Genomic DNA, 12,341 nt, shown 5'->3' with positions numbered 1-12,341 from the left:
CAAGAGACCCACCGTGAGATTGATACCAGTAGAGAGTGACGGCAAGTGATGTTATTTTTGCTTGATCAAAAACTGAGCCGGCTATGTTGCTGTCAAAACTCAACTATATTAATTTTCAGGATATTTGATATTTTTTAATTTGCTTCGAGATAATCCTTTTTGTTGAGTGTTTAATCTTTATTTTTACCTATATTGTGGTCAAACGATTCACATCTTGCCTCACACGACTGTTTGCTCATCTTGAAAATTTGATCTCAGTATCCATGATTTATAAGCATATATTTGATATAAGCGGTGCTAAGTCCATTGTGCTCTTTTGTTTATGTGCGCACCGCTGTCTATGTGTATCTTCCTGTCAAGTCCTCTCTGAATGGTGTTTGTGTTGAGCTAATAAGAGGCCGCCTCCGTAGAGAAGTTTGGCTAGTTCTAATATTTACTGTATGTAACGCCACTAAAACATATAGTTGTCGGTGGTGCGAACACCATCAGCTGTAAAAGTATAATCAGAAAAATCAGAAGAGTTTTACTCCTCTGCTCAGCTGTTTTCAATTTGTGAGCCAATTCAACCAAGAGGGATTGAACCAAAGCCAAAAATTTCTCTTGAGTTCAGATCCGCTAGATCAATCCTATACTTTTGGGACAAGTTCTGACCACATACATTGGGGTCAAATCGGATCAATCAGATCCCCCAAAATAACCCCAAGAAGCGGTGGAGCCACTGTTGAAATCTCAAGGTATAGCTTACTAATTAACTTGAGTTAGTTGACCATTTACCTGGATCCTTGCTTTAAACGAAAATAGGAGTTTACAATAACTCATCTCCAGATCTGAATTTTTTTCGGACTTCAAAGATATTTGGTGGAGTGTTAGACTAAATACACCAATACGTTTGGGTCAAATTTTGACCACATACATTGGGATCAAATCGGATCAATCGGATCAATCGGATCCCCCAAATTAGCCCCAAGAAGCGGTGGAGCCACTGTTGAAATCTCAAGCTGTAGCTTATTAGTTAACTTGAGTTAGTTGACCATTTAACTGGATCCTTGCTTGTTTACAATAACTCATTCCCAGATCCGAATGCTTTTTGGACTTCAAAGATATTTGGTGGGGTGTTAGACTAAATACACCTCCACAACTTAGTCTTTCGGGATTGTACGAGTTCGTACTTGTTCGTGTTTTATTTGCTATCAAAGTTGTCGACTTTAAGTGTATTTCATCCCTGAGTTTGACCAAATTTCAAAATCGAATTTACTGCTTACTAAAGCGATGTCGGCGATAGTTGAAAATTTGCACAACTAAAGACCACTGTTGGTAATTCATGCAATTGGAGCGGCTTTTTCCGATTTTTCATTTCGTTCCGAGAAATCGACCGCTAAATTTATAAACCGTTGGCATACACACTTTTACATTATAGGGTTCTGTCAGCCCATGACTGATACAATCCTTTACCAGACGTCTACTAAGTTCTTGTAGTGACCCTAGAGACGTTGTTAGAAAATGAACCAAGGTCGGTGTAAAGCTTTCTCTGTGCAGTTCGCAGCCGTTACATTTGGTCCGTCAACCCGGACTTGATATTACTATCCTTGGTTAGTTTTTTACCAGTTTGATTTTGCAAACATGTTCAGAAAGAAAGCTTCCAACGATTCTGCGAAAAACAAAGTTAAAAGGACTATTACCTCTAGTCCCTCTGTTGCAGATGTTCCTATTCAATCTTCAATTCGTACTTACAATTCGACTCCTACGCAACAGCTTATACAGTTTTCCGTTAAAGAAGTCTTGATCTACAGTCATCAAGGTTGCTTACTAGTGTTCATTAGACTCCACAGTTAATTATCTGACCAAAACGTTCTTATATTGTTGCTTTTTGCCAGTGCCAACATTTCTCAACAAAAAAGATTAAAATGAAAATTTTAAAAATGAGGTGTAAAGAAGTATAAAAGATGGTCTAGTCAGAGGTTTAGTCGGTCCGGACACTTCGAACTGGGTTTTAAACTTTATTCAGTACCTAAATTTGTAAGCCCTTACACTCTAGAAATTTTCCAGGTAAATTGAATATAAATTGCAAAAAGTTGCTAGTAAGTTTTTCCTTAATGCAACTTACCTAGAAACTACCTGTTGCAATCTGAAGTACTTGCAGTTTTAGGAAACCTTGCCTGCAATGTACCTAGAAACTGCAGTGTTACTCCGCTAAAATTTTTAATTAAAAAAACTACTTAGTTGTACCTGCAAATTGCAAGTAAAAATTGCAAGTGGAATCACTAAGAATTTTTTCTGGCAGCTAATGTTTTCAGGAAAATGCTGGCGAAATCCAGGTAAATTTTAGGAAAATTTACGTGGAAAATTACCAGCAAAAAAATTCTAGGTATTTTTTTTCTAAAATTTTGTTCTATTTTCAAACCTCCAGTTTATTCAATGCGACTCATAACCGCACTAAAAGGTCGGCTCACGAGCAGTCATGATATCACTATTTAACAATTTTTAGGAAAAAAAATTGCTTGAATGATCCAAACCACCCCAAATACCAAATTTCTAATTCGATAATTTTTTCTAAATAGAGTACATTCTATCGTTGTCTTACGTGGTTTGATGATCTAAAACTGTCAGTCTTCAGTTAATTGAGCGTTTAGTTTTTGTTCATTTGCTTACAATTTCTGTTTTAGCACTTTCAAATTCAGATTGCTTCGATTTACATTTCTTGTTGTCGAGCATATAAAGTTGAGTTGTGATGGTCTTTCGATTATTCTAACGGCATACCGCTGGCTACTAGAATCATTCGCAATCAATAGCCAGTCATTATTAAAGCATTTGACACCTTTTTTGACTATAGCAATTTGGTCTTCGTTAAGAAAACTGTAAGAGAAAATACAGAGAAAAATATTTGCTCGGTGATCACAATCTCCTACATCACCTTCCCAACCTTTGCTATGTGATAATTTTAAATATTTTTACACTTTTTATACTCTTTTCCACGTTATTTTTGTGTTATTTCCTCGGCCGGGGTACTCTTTAATCAGAGTTTGAATTTAATCAGAGTTGAATTTATTTTTCAGGTCAAAATGTACATGCCTAATATAATATTGTTGTTTTGAGTCTGCAGGCCATTTCTAGGTATAGTGTTTTCTCGCGAAATTGCACGTATCATTTTTTGTACGTAATTTTGCGGGTACCGTTCCCTGCAACTTTGCTGACATCAAACGCTGCATGTATATTTACCAAGAAATTTTTTATAGTGCAATCAATTTAATTCACGATGCTGTAGTTTTTATGCACTTATACAAATAAATGTTCTAGGTCTCAGATGGACATAGCCTTCATATCTCCCGTTGCCTCCCCTGACAAGTACCTGGACATAATCCACGAAGAGGATGATGAGGAACAGGAGGTGAATGATGGAGACAGCAGTGGTGTCTCTGGAGACGCGAGTTCAGGGAGACCCATGTTCCTGAAAGAGAAGGGGGAACAAGAGTCATTCATGGCCAATGTCAACCCCAATTTGCCTCAACAGACAAAACAGTACTTGGTCAAGTAAGTACTTCATAGATATCATAGATATCAATAGATAGATCTGGTACAACATTGGTATACCAGAGATATGTCAAGACTGTCCAGGTCGAGGTTTTAGGTCCATACATATAGCATAAATGAAAGAATGACCGTGAATGTGTGGTAGTTACGCCTTTAGCCGTGTTTCTGCTTAATTTTAAAACTTATACATTCAAGGAGTCATTGATTGAAAATTTTTTACAAGTATGCGCACAAATATATTGTTTTTTCGAGATCTTAAACAACTTATTGTCCTCCTTTACTAGTTCAAAATTACTTATAGTTTGACTAGTTTGAACTCTGTTCTGTACGAAAAATATTATAAATTCTTCTGATCAGATCCTGCACGATAAAAATTACATCTTATACTTCTTATCAATATAACATAATTTATACCCCGGGCTATAATTTATAATAGATCTTTTACGATTCAAGTTTTTATCAATTTTTACAGGTTACAGAAACTTATTATACAACTTATCAGGAGGTCACCTCGAACGGGCTAAAATTTGCAACATTATCCAGTTTCACATCAAAATTTATTTGCAAAAAATATATAGGTTAAACTTACAACAGCTGACTCCTTTGGCTATGCCTATTAAACATAACTTTTTTGAAATCTTTTCAAGTTTCTTGTGATGTGGCGGACTAACTTCAAAAAAAAATGATTGGGACTGAAAAGAAATTTCGAACTCTATTACAGGAGCGGTAAAAATAATAATTGCTGTTTTTCTAAGATTTCTAGCGGTTGCCTTTCTCTAACCACCGGAATACATTAATCGGTAATTTTTACTTTACCCCAATTTATACATGTCTCATTGGATGTTAAATTTTATCAGCAGGACTTTTTTGTCTCATTTTTATTTTTCAAGGTAAAACTCTAGGTAGAGAAATGTTTATCCAAAAATATAGTAACCAGAGCAAAAATTTAAACGCGTAAGATCATATCAGATCTCTCGAAATAAACGATGTTGTTAACGGTTTTCGAGTCTTAAACGATGAATATAAGAGAATCAGTTCAAAACATGATTGCAAAAAAAGTGTAATGCAAGTTGTTCAAAACAACTGATAACATCCACATATTAAAATAATCATTGATTAAATTCAAGTTTTATGAAAAACCAAAGTTGGTTATCATTTTTTTAATGTTGTTTTAGTGTTTTTATTTCAAAGTGTTTATTTTGTGTATTTCAACAGAATATCTCATTTTTCACACATCTATGTCATCCATTTAATGCTGCATTTCCTAGCTCTTTTTTTGTTTTATAAGGTTCTAAAGGTGGTTCTAGCCTAAAAAATTCCTAAATCTGTGTAATTATTCATTTTTGCTGGTCATATTCCATCCAGGGTGGTAAAAAATTCTGAAAGTTCACCACAAGAAAAAATTTAGGTATTCTTTTTGTCTTAGCAAAGAGCAGATCTTTATAGGTTGAAAAATCCAGTTGTTTTTAGGTGAGAACCCTTCAAAGTTTTTATTGCTCTGATTAAAATTTGAGTAAAACGCCAGTTCCTCTTTTTAGGGAAATAGCTGAAACTTTTTTCTTCATCAATTGTAATAGGGCCACTTTTATTGCATTTTACTCAAATTACTGAATATTTGCACATATCAAACAAATTGTGGGTCCATAACAAACTGCATTCTCAGTAACGGAAAATATCAGTTATGGTTTTCAATAGAAAGGACCTGAAGTTTTTGACTAAGACGTGACCAGTCTTGAGAATTTGTACAGTTATTAAACGAAATTTTGAGAAACAGATTTAGAATTTATGCGTTTCTAAACTAGCTAAGATTCGTCAGATTTTTCAACAAAAAATTTATAAAATCTGACCAAGCTGTTTCTGAATTGTGAATTTACAAGTAGTATATAAAAGTGTAATATATTAACACGGATATCGGGGGCAGAAATGGACATTTCAATGGAAAGAAAGGGGTCAGAATGACTGGTATATTTAGGTGCTGTCAAAAAGTTTGTCAATCTCTATCAATAAAAATTTTTGGAGTGCTCACATTTTCTTGTGCTTCCTATTTCATTTTGGAGGGTTTGTAAGCATACTGTCATCATATGTGGCGGCTGTTTTCTTCCGTACCGTAATGAAAGAAATTGAACATCAGAAATTGTGCACAAGATTACTCAAAACTCATCAAGTCTTGGCCCAGACTTGCTCAAAACATGTCAAGTCTTGACCAAGACTTGCCAAATTTTAAAACTTGATTCAAGACGTACCAAGTCTAAAAAGTGACATAATCAGAGCTCTGATGCAGCGCGGATCCAAGAGGAGTGATTTTGCTAAATCAGGACTGATTAAGACTTGACGTTCAGTCCGGAGGTTGACAAAATCATAGTGAAATAATGACAAGCAGGACACAATTCGAAATTCGGTCGTTATAGCCCCCTCATTCCCATTTTACCCCCTCCCCCTAGAAAATATAGCACCCATTCTGGAATATTTACAGAAAATGGGGAAAAGTAATCTACATGTTATATTTACGGTCGGATTTTTTCCATTTGTGCCGTCCACCCAGCTAAGTGGGCGCATATTATTTGCACCCCACAGACTCACCTGCCATATTTTTACATGATGATTTACTACTTAATGGCACGTGTTCCGTAACTGGGGGACGCATAACGTACTGGGGGAGGGGGGACAAACGGAAAATATCCTTCTGGTCATTACATGCCATATGACCATTATTATTGGCTACTATAACGGAAAAACCTCAAACTTGAACCTGTAATCAAAAGAGAAAAACACATTTTGAATTTTCTTATCAGAATTACAAGCATACCCTCGTCAATCTGAAAACATATAACAATAATACCCCCTTGTATTTATAATAAATGCACCTGCACGAATCTAACACACTCTTTCAAATATATACATGAACAAAAGCTTGTTCAAATTTTCGCACGTGTTCATTTCAAAAAACGTGCGCTTATATAAAAACAATTCATATAATTCCGTTCAGTATTTGAAGCCATTTTGCTTTAATTTTTTGTACACATAACTCAATAGTAGAATTTTAAATGCTTTTGGTAAATATATGATCATAAATACATAAATCCTTACAGCTATCCAACTCTTGTTAAAAATTTAGTTATAACTTTTGGTTATGGCGACGGCCGCTATTTATAAACAGCAGAAAAAAGTGGGCCCGAACATGATTCCCGAACTACAAGGTCAACAAATGCCCAAAGTTAACCTAAACGAGGTCACAGTTTTACCCCGTCACGAATGGGAACGAATCAAAGACACATTAGCCGACGAGCCCATGGCCGAAAAGATCGCGAAAGCCCGAAAAGAACAGAGGGATAAGCTTAGAGACGAAAGCAAGAAACTGGTTAGTACCTGGACAAATACGATTGCGGGGCAGCGGGCGAAAAAACTGGAAGCCAAGAAAATCCGAGACGAAAAAGATGAAGAAGAACGAAAGGCAATTGACATTGAAGAGGCGAAATATCAAGCCGAAGAACGGAAGAAAATTCTAGACGAAGCTAAGAAACTTCAGTACTGGAAAACGGATAGAGTTAAAAACCTTCACAGTGCGTTGACTTTGACCGAAGTTTTACGCGAACGGGACGAGCAATTGAAGCTTAAAAAACGAATACTTTCGGCTCAGGCAAACTCGGACGCGAAGTACGTTGCAAAAGCCGAGGCTGAAAACGAAGCCGCGATTCAGCGTGAAAAGAAAGAAGCTCTTCAGCGGCATGATAACGCGGTTGCAAACCGAAGTTATGTTGTTCATCAAGTTAAAGAGCGGGGAATGGAAAAGGAAAAGGAAAAACTGCGGGATAAAATGGAGGGAATTGAAATCCAGGATGCGTTACGTCAATATAACGACGAGTTGATGCGAATTGAGCAAGTTAAAAGCGAGGAGAAAAAACAGCTCCTAAGAGCACACGAAGAAACGTTAGCTAACAAATTGCTACTGAGCGCGATTGAGAAACAAAATCAAGATGAGGCTGATGATAAAATCAGACGTTTTGCCCTCGCAAAACGTGAAATGGCCAAACTTCGTGCGCAAAAGGAGCGACAACTGCTAAACGAGCGGTTGCGAATTCGCGACGAACAAACGGAAAAACTGGGAAACATTTTGCGCCAAGCCAAAAACCAGGAAGACGACCGTCTTTTCGCTGCTTTGAAGGAAAAAGAGGAAAAGGACGCAAAAGATGAAGCTGAAAAAGTTCGTCAGCAGCAGGAAATGTTTGAATCGATTAACAATCACAGAGTCGAAACTCAAAAACTTAAAGAAGAACGCGAGAAAAAGGAACGTCTAGATGCCATCGAAATGCGACATGCAAGACTGATGGCGGATGAGATATTCAAAGAACACGAAGACAAAAAAGCTAAAGAAAGATTCGAACACGAAAAGGCGCTGAAACAAATCCATCTAGCCCAATCGAACGAACGCAAAGAAAAAGAATCAAAACTCCGCGCGGCAGAACTTGACAACGATTACCGAAACGTCGAGTTATTAAGACTCGAAGCGGAACAGTTCCAAAAATACGCCCAGGAAGTTATTGACGAGGAAAAAGATCGAGGCGCTAAGAATATCTACCCGTTGGTTAAGGTTGCCAACTCGGGTTTTGGTGGCGGGCACGGACCTTTGTTTGATAGCGAGGGGAACCTGAGGCCGAGTTATCAGACCTCGGATCTGCACGGGAAAGAGATGCCGAACTATCAAGCCCCCGGGGCTGTTGATACGAAGAAAGGACAATGTAATAACACCGCTAAACGACTTGGATTTGTGTGGAAAAGTTAAATAAACTGGGGTTTAACTGACGTGGTAGAAAATTTGCAAGATTTGATTTGTTTCCAGGGCTTGTTTCAGAAACAATTCTTTCCTGTAATAATCTTTTAGAATGAACAAACTTTGAATTTTTAATTGCTCAGTTAAGACGCGCGGAATCATACTCTGACTTGTTTTTAGCTTTTCAGATTAAACTCATTTTTAAAAAAGCAACGTAGATTTCTATTAGGATCTTCCCACTATAACTCTCCCTTCTCATTAACATGAAAGTATACGCCCCACCATGGTAAAATACGTCAATGGAGGGTGGTATACGTTATATACCTACTAAGCGCGGGAGACCTCTACTTGCTTAAAATTTTGTGGTGGAAGACAATAATGATGTTAGGTGATGTTAGATAATCATCTGAGTATTGGAAAGAAAAATCATTTTCTGCGGGGGCATTGTTGAAATTTGAACAGGAAAGAATTCAAAAAATGCAAAAATTTTTCAGAATCCAATAAAATGTAAACGATTTAGATAATGTTCTTCAACTTGAGTTTCTTTAACTTTTTCATTACCGAGTATAATTATAGTAATATTTTGTTAACCAAGTTTTCAACATGAGATAATGAACAAAACTGATTGTTAAGACAAACGGTGTTGTGAACAGCAAGGACAAAAAAGATTAATTGTTTCCTAGGAAATAACCTCGTACGTCTCTCTTAGTCGTTTAAATCACCCCAGTCGAACAACCGCAACAATTGTCAAGCAAGATTCATAAGTTTTGTAGAGCTGTATCGGATACTATTTTTAAGTTCTCAATTTCTTCGTTTGTTTTTTTCCCTCAATAAACTCGTTAGTCCGAAAAAAAATAAAGACAGCCAGAGTTTGCTTTCTAACTTGTCTCCTTGGGTCATATGGGCGTGAACATGATGAGCTTGATCGCGCTTTTGATATCCACGCCGTGTAGTGTTTTACAGTTTTGTTTATGCTCACTATTGCGGCTGAGCTTAACAACTCAGAAATCAAATTGAATAGCGCTTCAAGGTCATTTCGAGCATTAAAGCTAGAATAGCGTGACAGGCGAAATTTAATGCTACATTCTATCGAAGCCAAACGGATTTGTTCACTTTGTTCAACATTTATATTTAGCAACTATTGTTAGTACACAATCGTCATTCATGAAGTAAAACTCAAACTCGAACTACCTCAACCACCACCAAAACAATACTACGACTTAACAGTATTGCATCAGATTCTTTGCGATTGGATTGCGAATCAACCTGTTATTGATACAGAATATTCGACAAAACTTCTACATGGTTAACAAATTTCCCATGACATCAAATTTACACTGAAAAAGTGACGTTATGGAAAAGTGTTCACATTCTGTCGAAATTTTTATCTACAACCAATCAATAGTTGAATTTGACATGTAAATCAATGTGACTAGCAGCATAACAGGAGCTTGAAAAACTACCAAAACCAGTTGAAATTTGCAATTTTGGTTTTATTAAACTGACATACAGTGCGTATTGAAGCACACTTTCTTGAGCGGTAAATTACTTGTTATCGTGTCTTGTTTCTGTAGATCATATTAGTGATTGTACAGTTTTAACTTTACTTTGACTTGTTGAAAAGAGAATTAACTTTGATATTCTCAAAACTTTCTTTCTGAGGAACAAAGTTCCTAAGTAAGTGAAACTGTGTCCAAAGCACATAGTCAGTTGCTCTTACTGGCTTTAACGAAGCCTAGCATAGTTTTGATATTGGTGGTTATTGAAGCCAATTGAGAAACAGAAAGTTGTTTTTTTAAATGAATCAGGTTTATAGTATCTGAGTTGCTTTAAAAGCGACCCCTTAACAAGGAGGTTCGCTACAAACTTGAAATTTGGTTGACAGTTACTTGAAGTCAGCTTTAGCAATTTGTTAGAAGCAGAATTTGCAATTTCAAATTATAAATTGAGTTATTAACTAAAACTCAAGCAAAGTTTATTGTTTCAATTTGAAGTATTTTGTTATTCTGAGAGTAACAAGTTTGTTATACAGCAAAGCTGAGCGATTAGTTATCAAAAGTAATTAAGCAACAAGTAATGCAACGGCTTTCTAGAGCATAGCGGATAATACAGCTCACAAAAGTTAACTGCAAAAACACAATATCCGGACAGATTTGAAACCGCTGAAACGAACTGGGTGGTGTAAAGTTTTCCCTGACTTTGATAGGACAGCAGCCGTTACATTTGGTCCGCCGACCCGGACAGTGGAAGGCAAACTGCTGTCCAATCTGATGAAGAGAGTGCCGAAGGCACCCCCAAAGAGAATAAAACAACTCAACAGCGCAACGCCAGTGACGGAGAGCGAAAGGTGCGAGTGCAATTCACAAAAAGTGTTGAAGAGCTAACCTCGCTTAAAAGGAATAAGCAAAGCAAAAGCAAACAGCAACCAGGCAATCCAAGCACAACTCAGAGAGAGGAGATTCAATCAACAGCCCAAAGGTACGACAAGAAATTCCAAGATTTAATGGCAGAAGTTAACACTAAAACAGGATTGGCTACAAAATAATTGAAGATTCAGATCGACCCAATAAACTAAAGGTCCTCTATCAACAGACTGTTCACCTCCTAGAGGAAAAAATACCCGAGCAACTGCAGCGTCGAAAAAAGCTTGTGCCCTACCAAGCGAATTTCGTTGAAGAGCATCTGAAAGAAGCAAGGAAGTGCAAAGCAAGTTTGGACTATCATTGGCTTTCATATATGAGCAAAGGCACGCAACCAGCAATGAAGGCAGAGCAAAGCAACAACACCCAAGAAGTGAACGACAGCGAGAGCAACAACAACTATCCAACGGACAACCCAGTTGCTCAAACAGTTCAAATTGGAGCAACAGCAAGTGGACAAGAGACGGAGAATGTTTCGGAAACATCATCAGCAAATCCAAGGCGAGAGGAAAGGATGAAGAAATTCGATATCGAATTCGAAACCAAGATGCGATTGGAACAGGCACCGCTCGAGCGAAGGAGGCTAGAGCTGGAAATGCAAATGAAGGAACTGGAAACCAAGCACCAACTACTGGAGGAAGAGCGTGAGCTAGAGCGCAAAGTGAAGAGAGCAGCATTAGAGAACGATGATGGTCGTTCCCAATCAACTGGTGCTCGAGATAAATCACATTTCAACTGGACCCCAAAGAAGAGAAATATCTCAGACTGGGCCAGCAGGATCGACAACCTTCTAACGCCAGAACGATCAACAGCTCGCTTCGAAGTAACCCCTGAAGTGAACAGGCATAGTCACTTCTCACGATATTGCAGTTCACGAGACCGATCCTCAAGTGTTGAAGACCAAGACGTTTTCCCCAGAGCTGGTCTACGACACAACAGTGGATACGCAGGTAGCAGTAACCTACCAAAGCTGAAGTTGAACAACTTCGACGGAAACCTTCTCGAATGGCCGGAGTGGTCTAGTATGTTCATTGCTACAGTGGCTCAACGACCAATACCAGACTCAGAGAAGATGAGCCATCTGAAGACTCTACTGACAGGCAAGGCAAGGTCAGCAATCTCTGGAATGGGCTATGCTGGACAATTCTATGGTGCTGCATGGAGTATTCTGGAGAGGAAATTTGGAAGGCCTCATGTGATCATTGATGCACAACTGGAGAGTCTCCGCAAAGCAAGTCAGGTGAAACCACACAACTCAACAGATCTGACCGGTTTTTTAGTTAGTGTTTCAAACCTAGTTAATGAACTCAAAGGGCACAAGCAGATTGGTGATCTGTAATCAAGCCCGACACTGTATATGGCAGTAGATAAACTACCTCAAGTTCTCAAAGAGAAGTGGTGGTTCTATGTTGATGATAAAGATGAAGATTGGCCTGATCTGATTTTGTTTGAAAAATGGCTATCAAGGATAGCATTCGTGCACGAAGGGTTTTCAGCTTTCAAGGGAGAGCGAAGAGAAGAAGACCGAAGAAGCACAAATAGAGACAAACGGTTCTCGAAAACATCGAACTTCAGTGCAAGTTCGAGCGTGAAAGAAACGAAGCGAACGCAAAGTGATCACTGTC

The 12,341-nt window shown here is 37.8% G+C and overlaps 2 protein-coding genes across 4 annotated transcripts in view; both read left to right on the top strand.

The window, feature by feature from the left end:
* The window catches only part of LOC142348677 (uncharacterized), a 70,854-nt gene that overhangs the window by 21,583 nt on the left and 36,930 nt on the right, over positions 1-12,341 (top strand). For all 3 annotated transcript variants that reach the window (XM_075400119.1, XM_075400117.1, XM_075400118.1), the window contains exon 2: positions 3,295-3,528. In XM_075400119.1, the coding sequence (XP_075256234.1) occupies positions 3,302-3,528 (227 nt within the window). In that variant the 5' untranslated portion in view covers positions 3,295-3,301. The remainder of the gene's footprint in view (positions 1-3,294; positions 3,529-12,341) is intronic.
* LOC142348665 (cilia- and flagella- associated protein 210-like) lies at positions 6,475-8,886 on the top strand. The gene has a single exon (XM_075400099.1). The coding sequence runs from the start codon at positions 6,659-6,661 to the stop codon at positions 8,306-8,308; it is 1,650 nt and encodes a 549-aa protein (XP_075256214.1). The 5' UTR covers positions 6,475-6,658; the 3' UTR covers positions 8,309-8,886.

This window comes from Convolutriloba macropyga, chromosome 10 (genome assembly GCF_964194025.1).
Source record: "Convolutriloba macropyga chromosome 10, txConMacr16.3, whole genome shotgun sequence".
Classification (NCBI taxonomy): domain Eukaryota; kingdom Metazoa; phylum Xenacoelomorpha; order Acoela; family Convolutidae; genus Convolutriloba; species Convolutriloba macropyga.
This window is presented reverse-complemented; position numbering and strand designations above follow the sequence as displayed.

Coding starts and splice junctions, on each gene's coding strand:
- LOC142348665 (XM_075400099.1), top strand. CDS start 6,659: ATGGCGACGGCCGCTATTTATAAACAGCAGAAAAAAGTGGGCCCGAAC.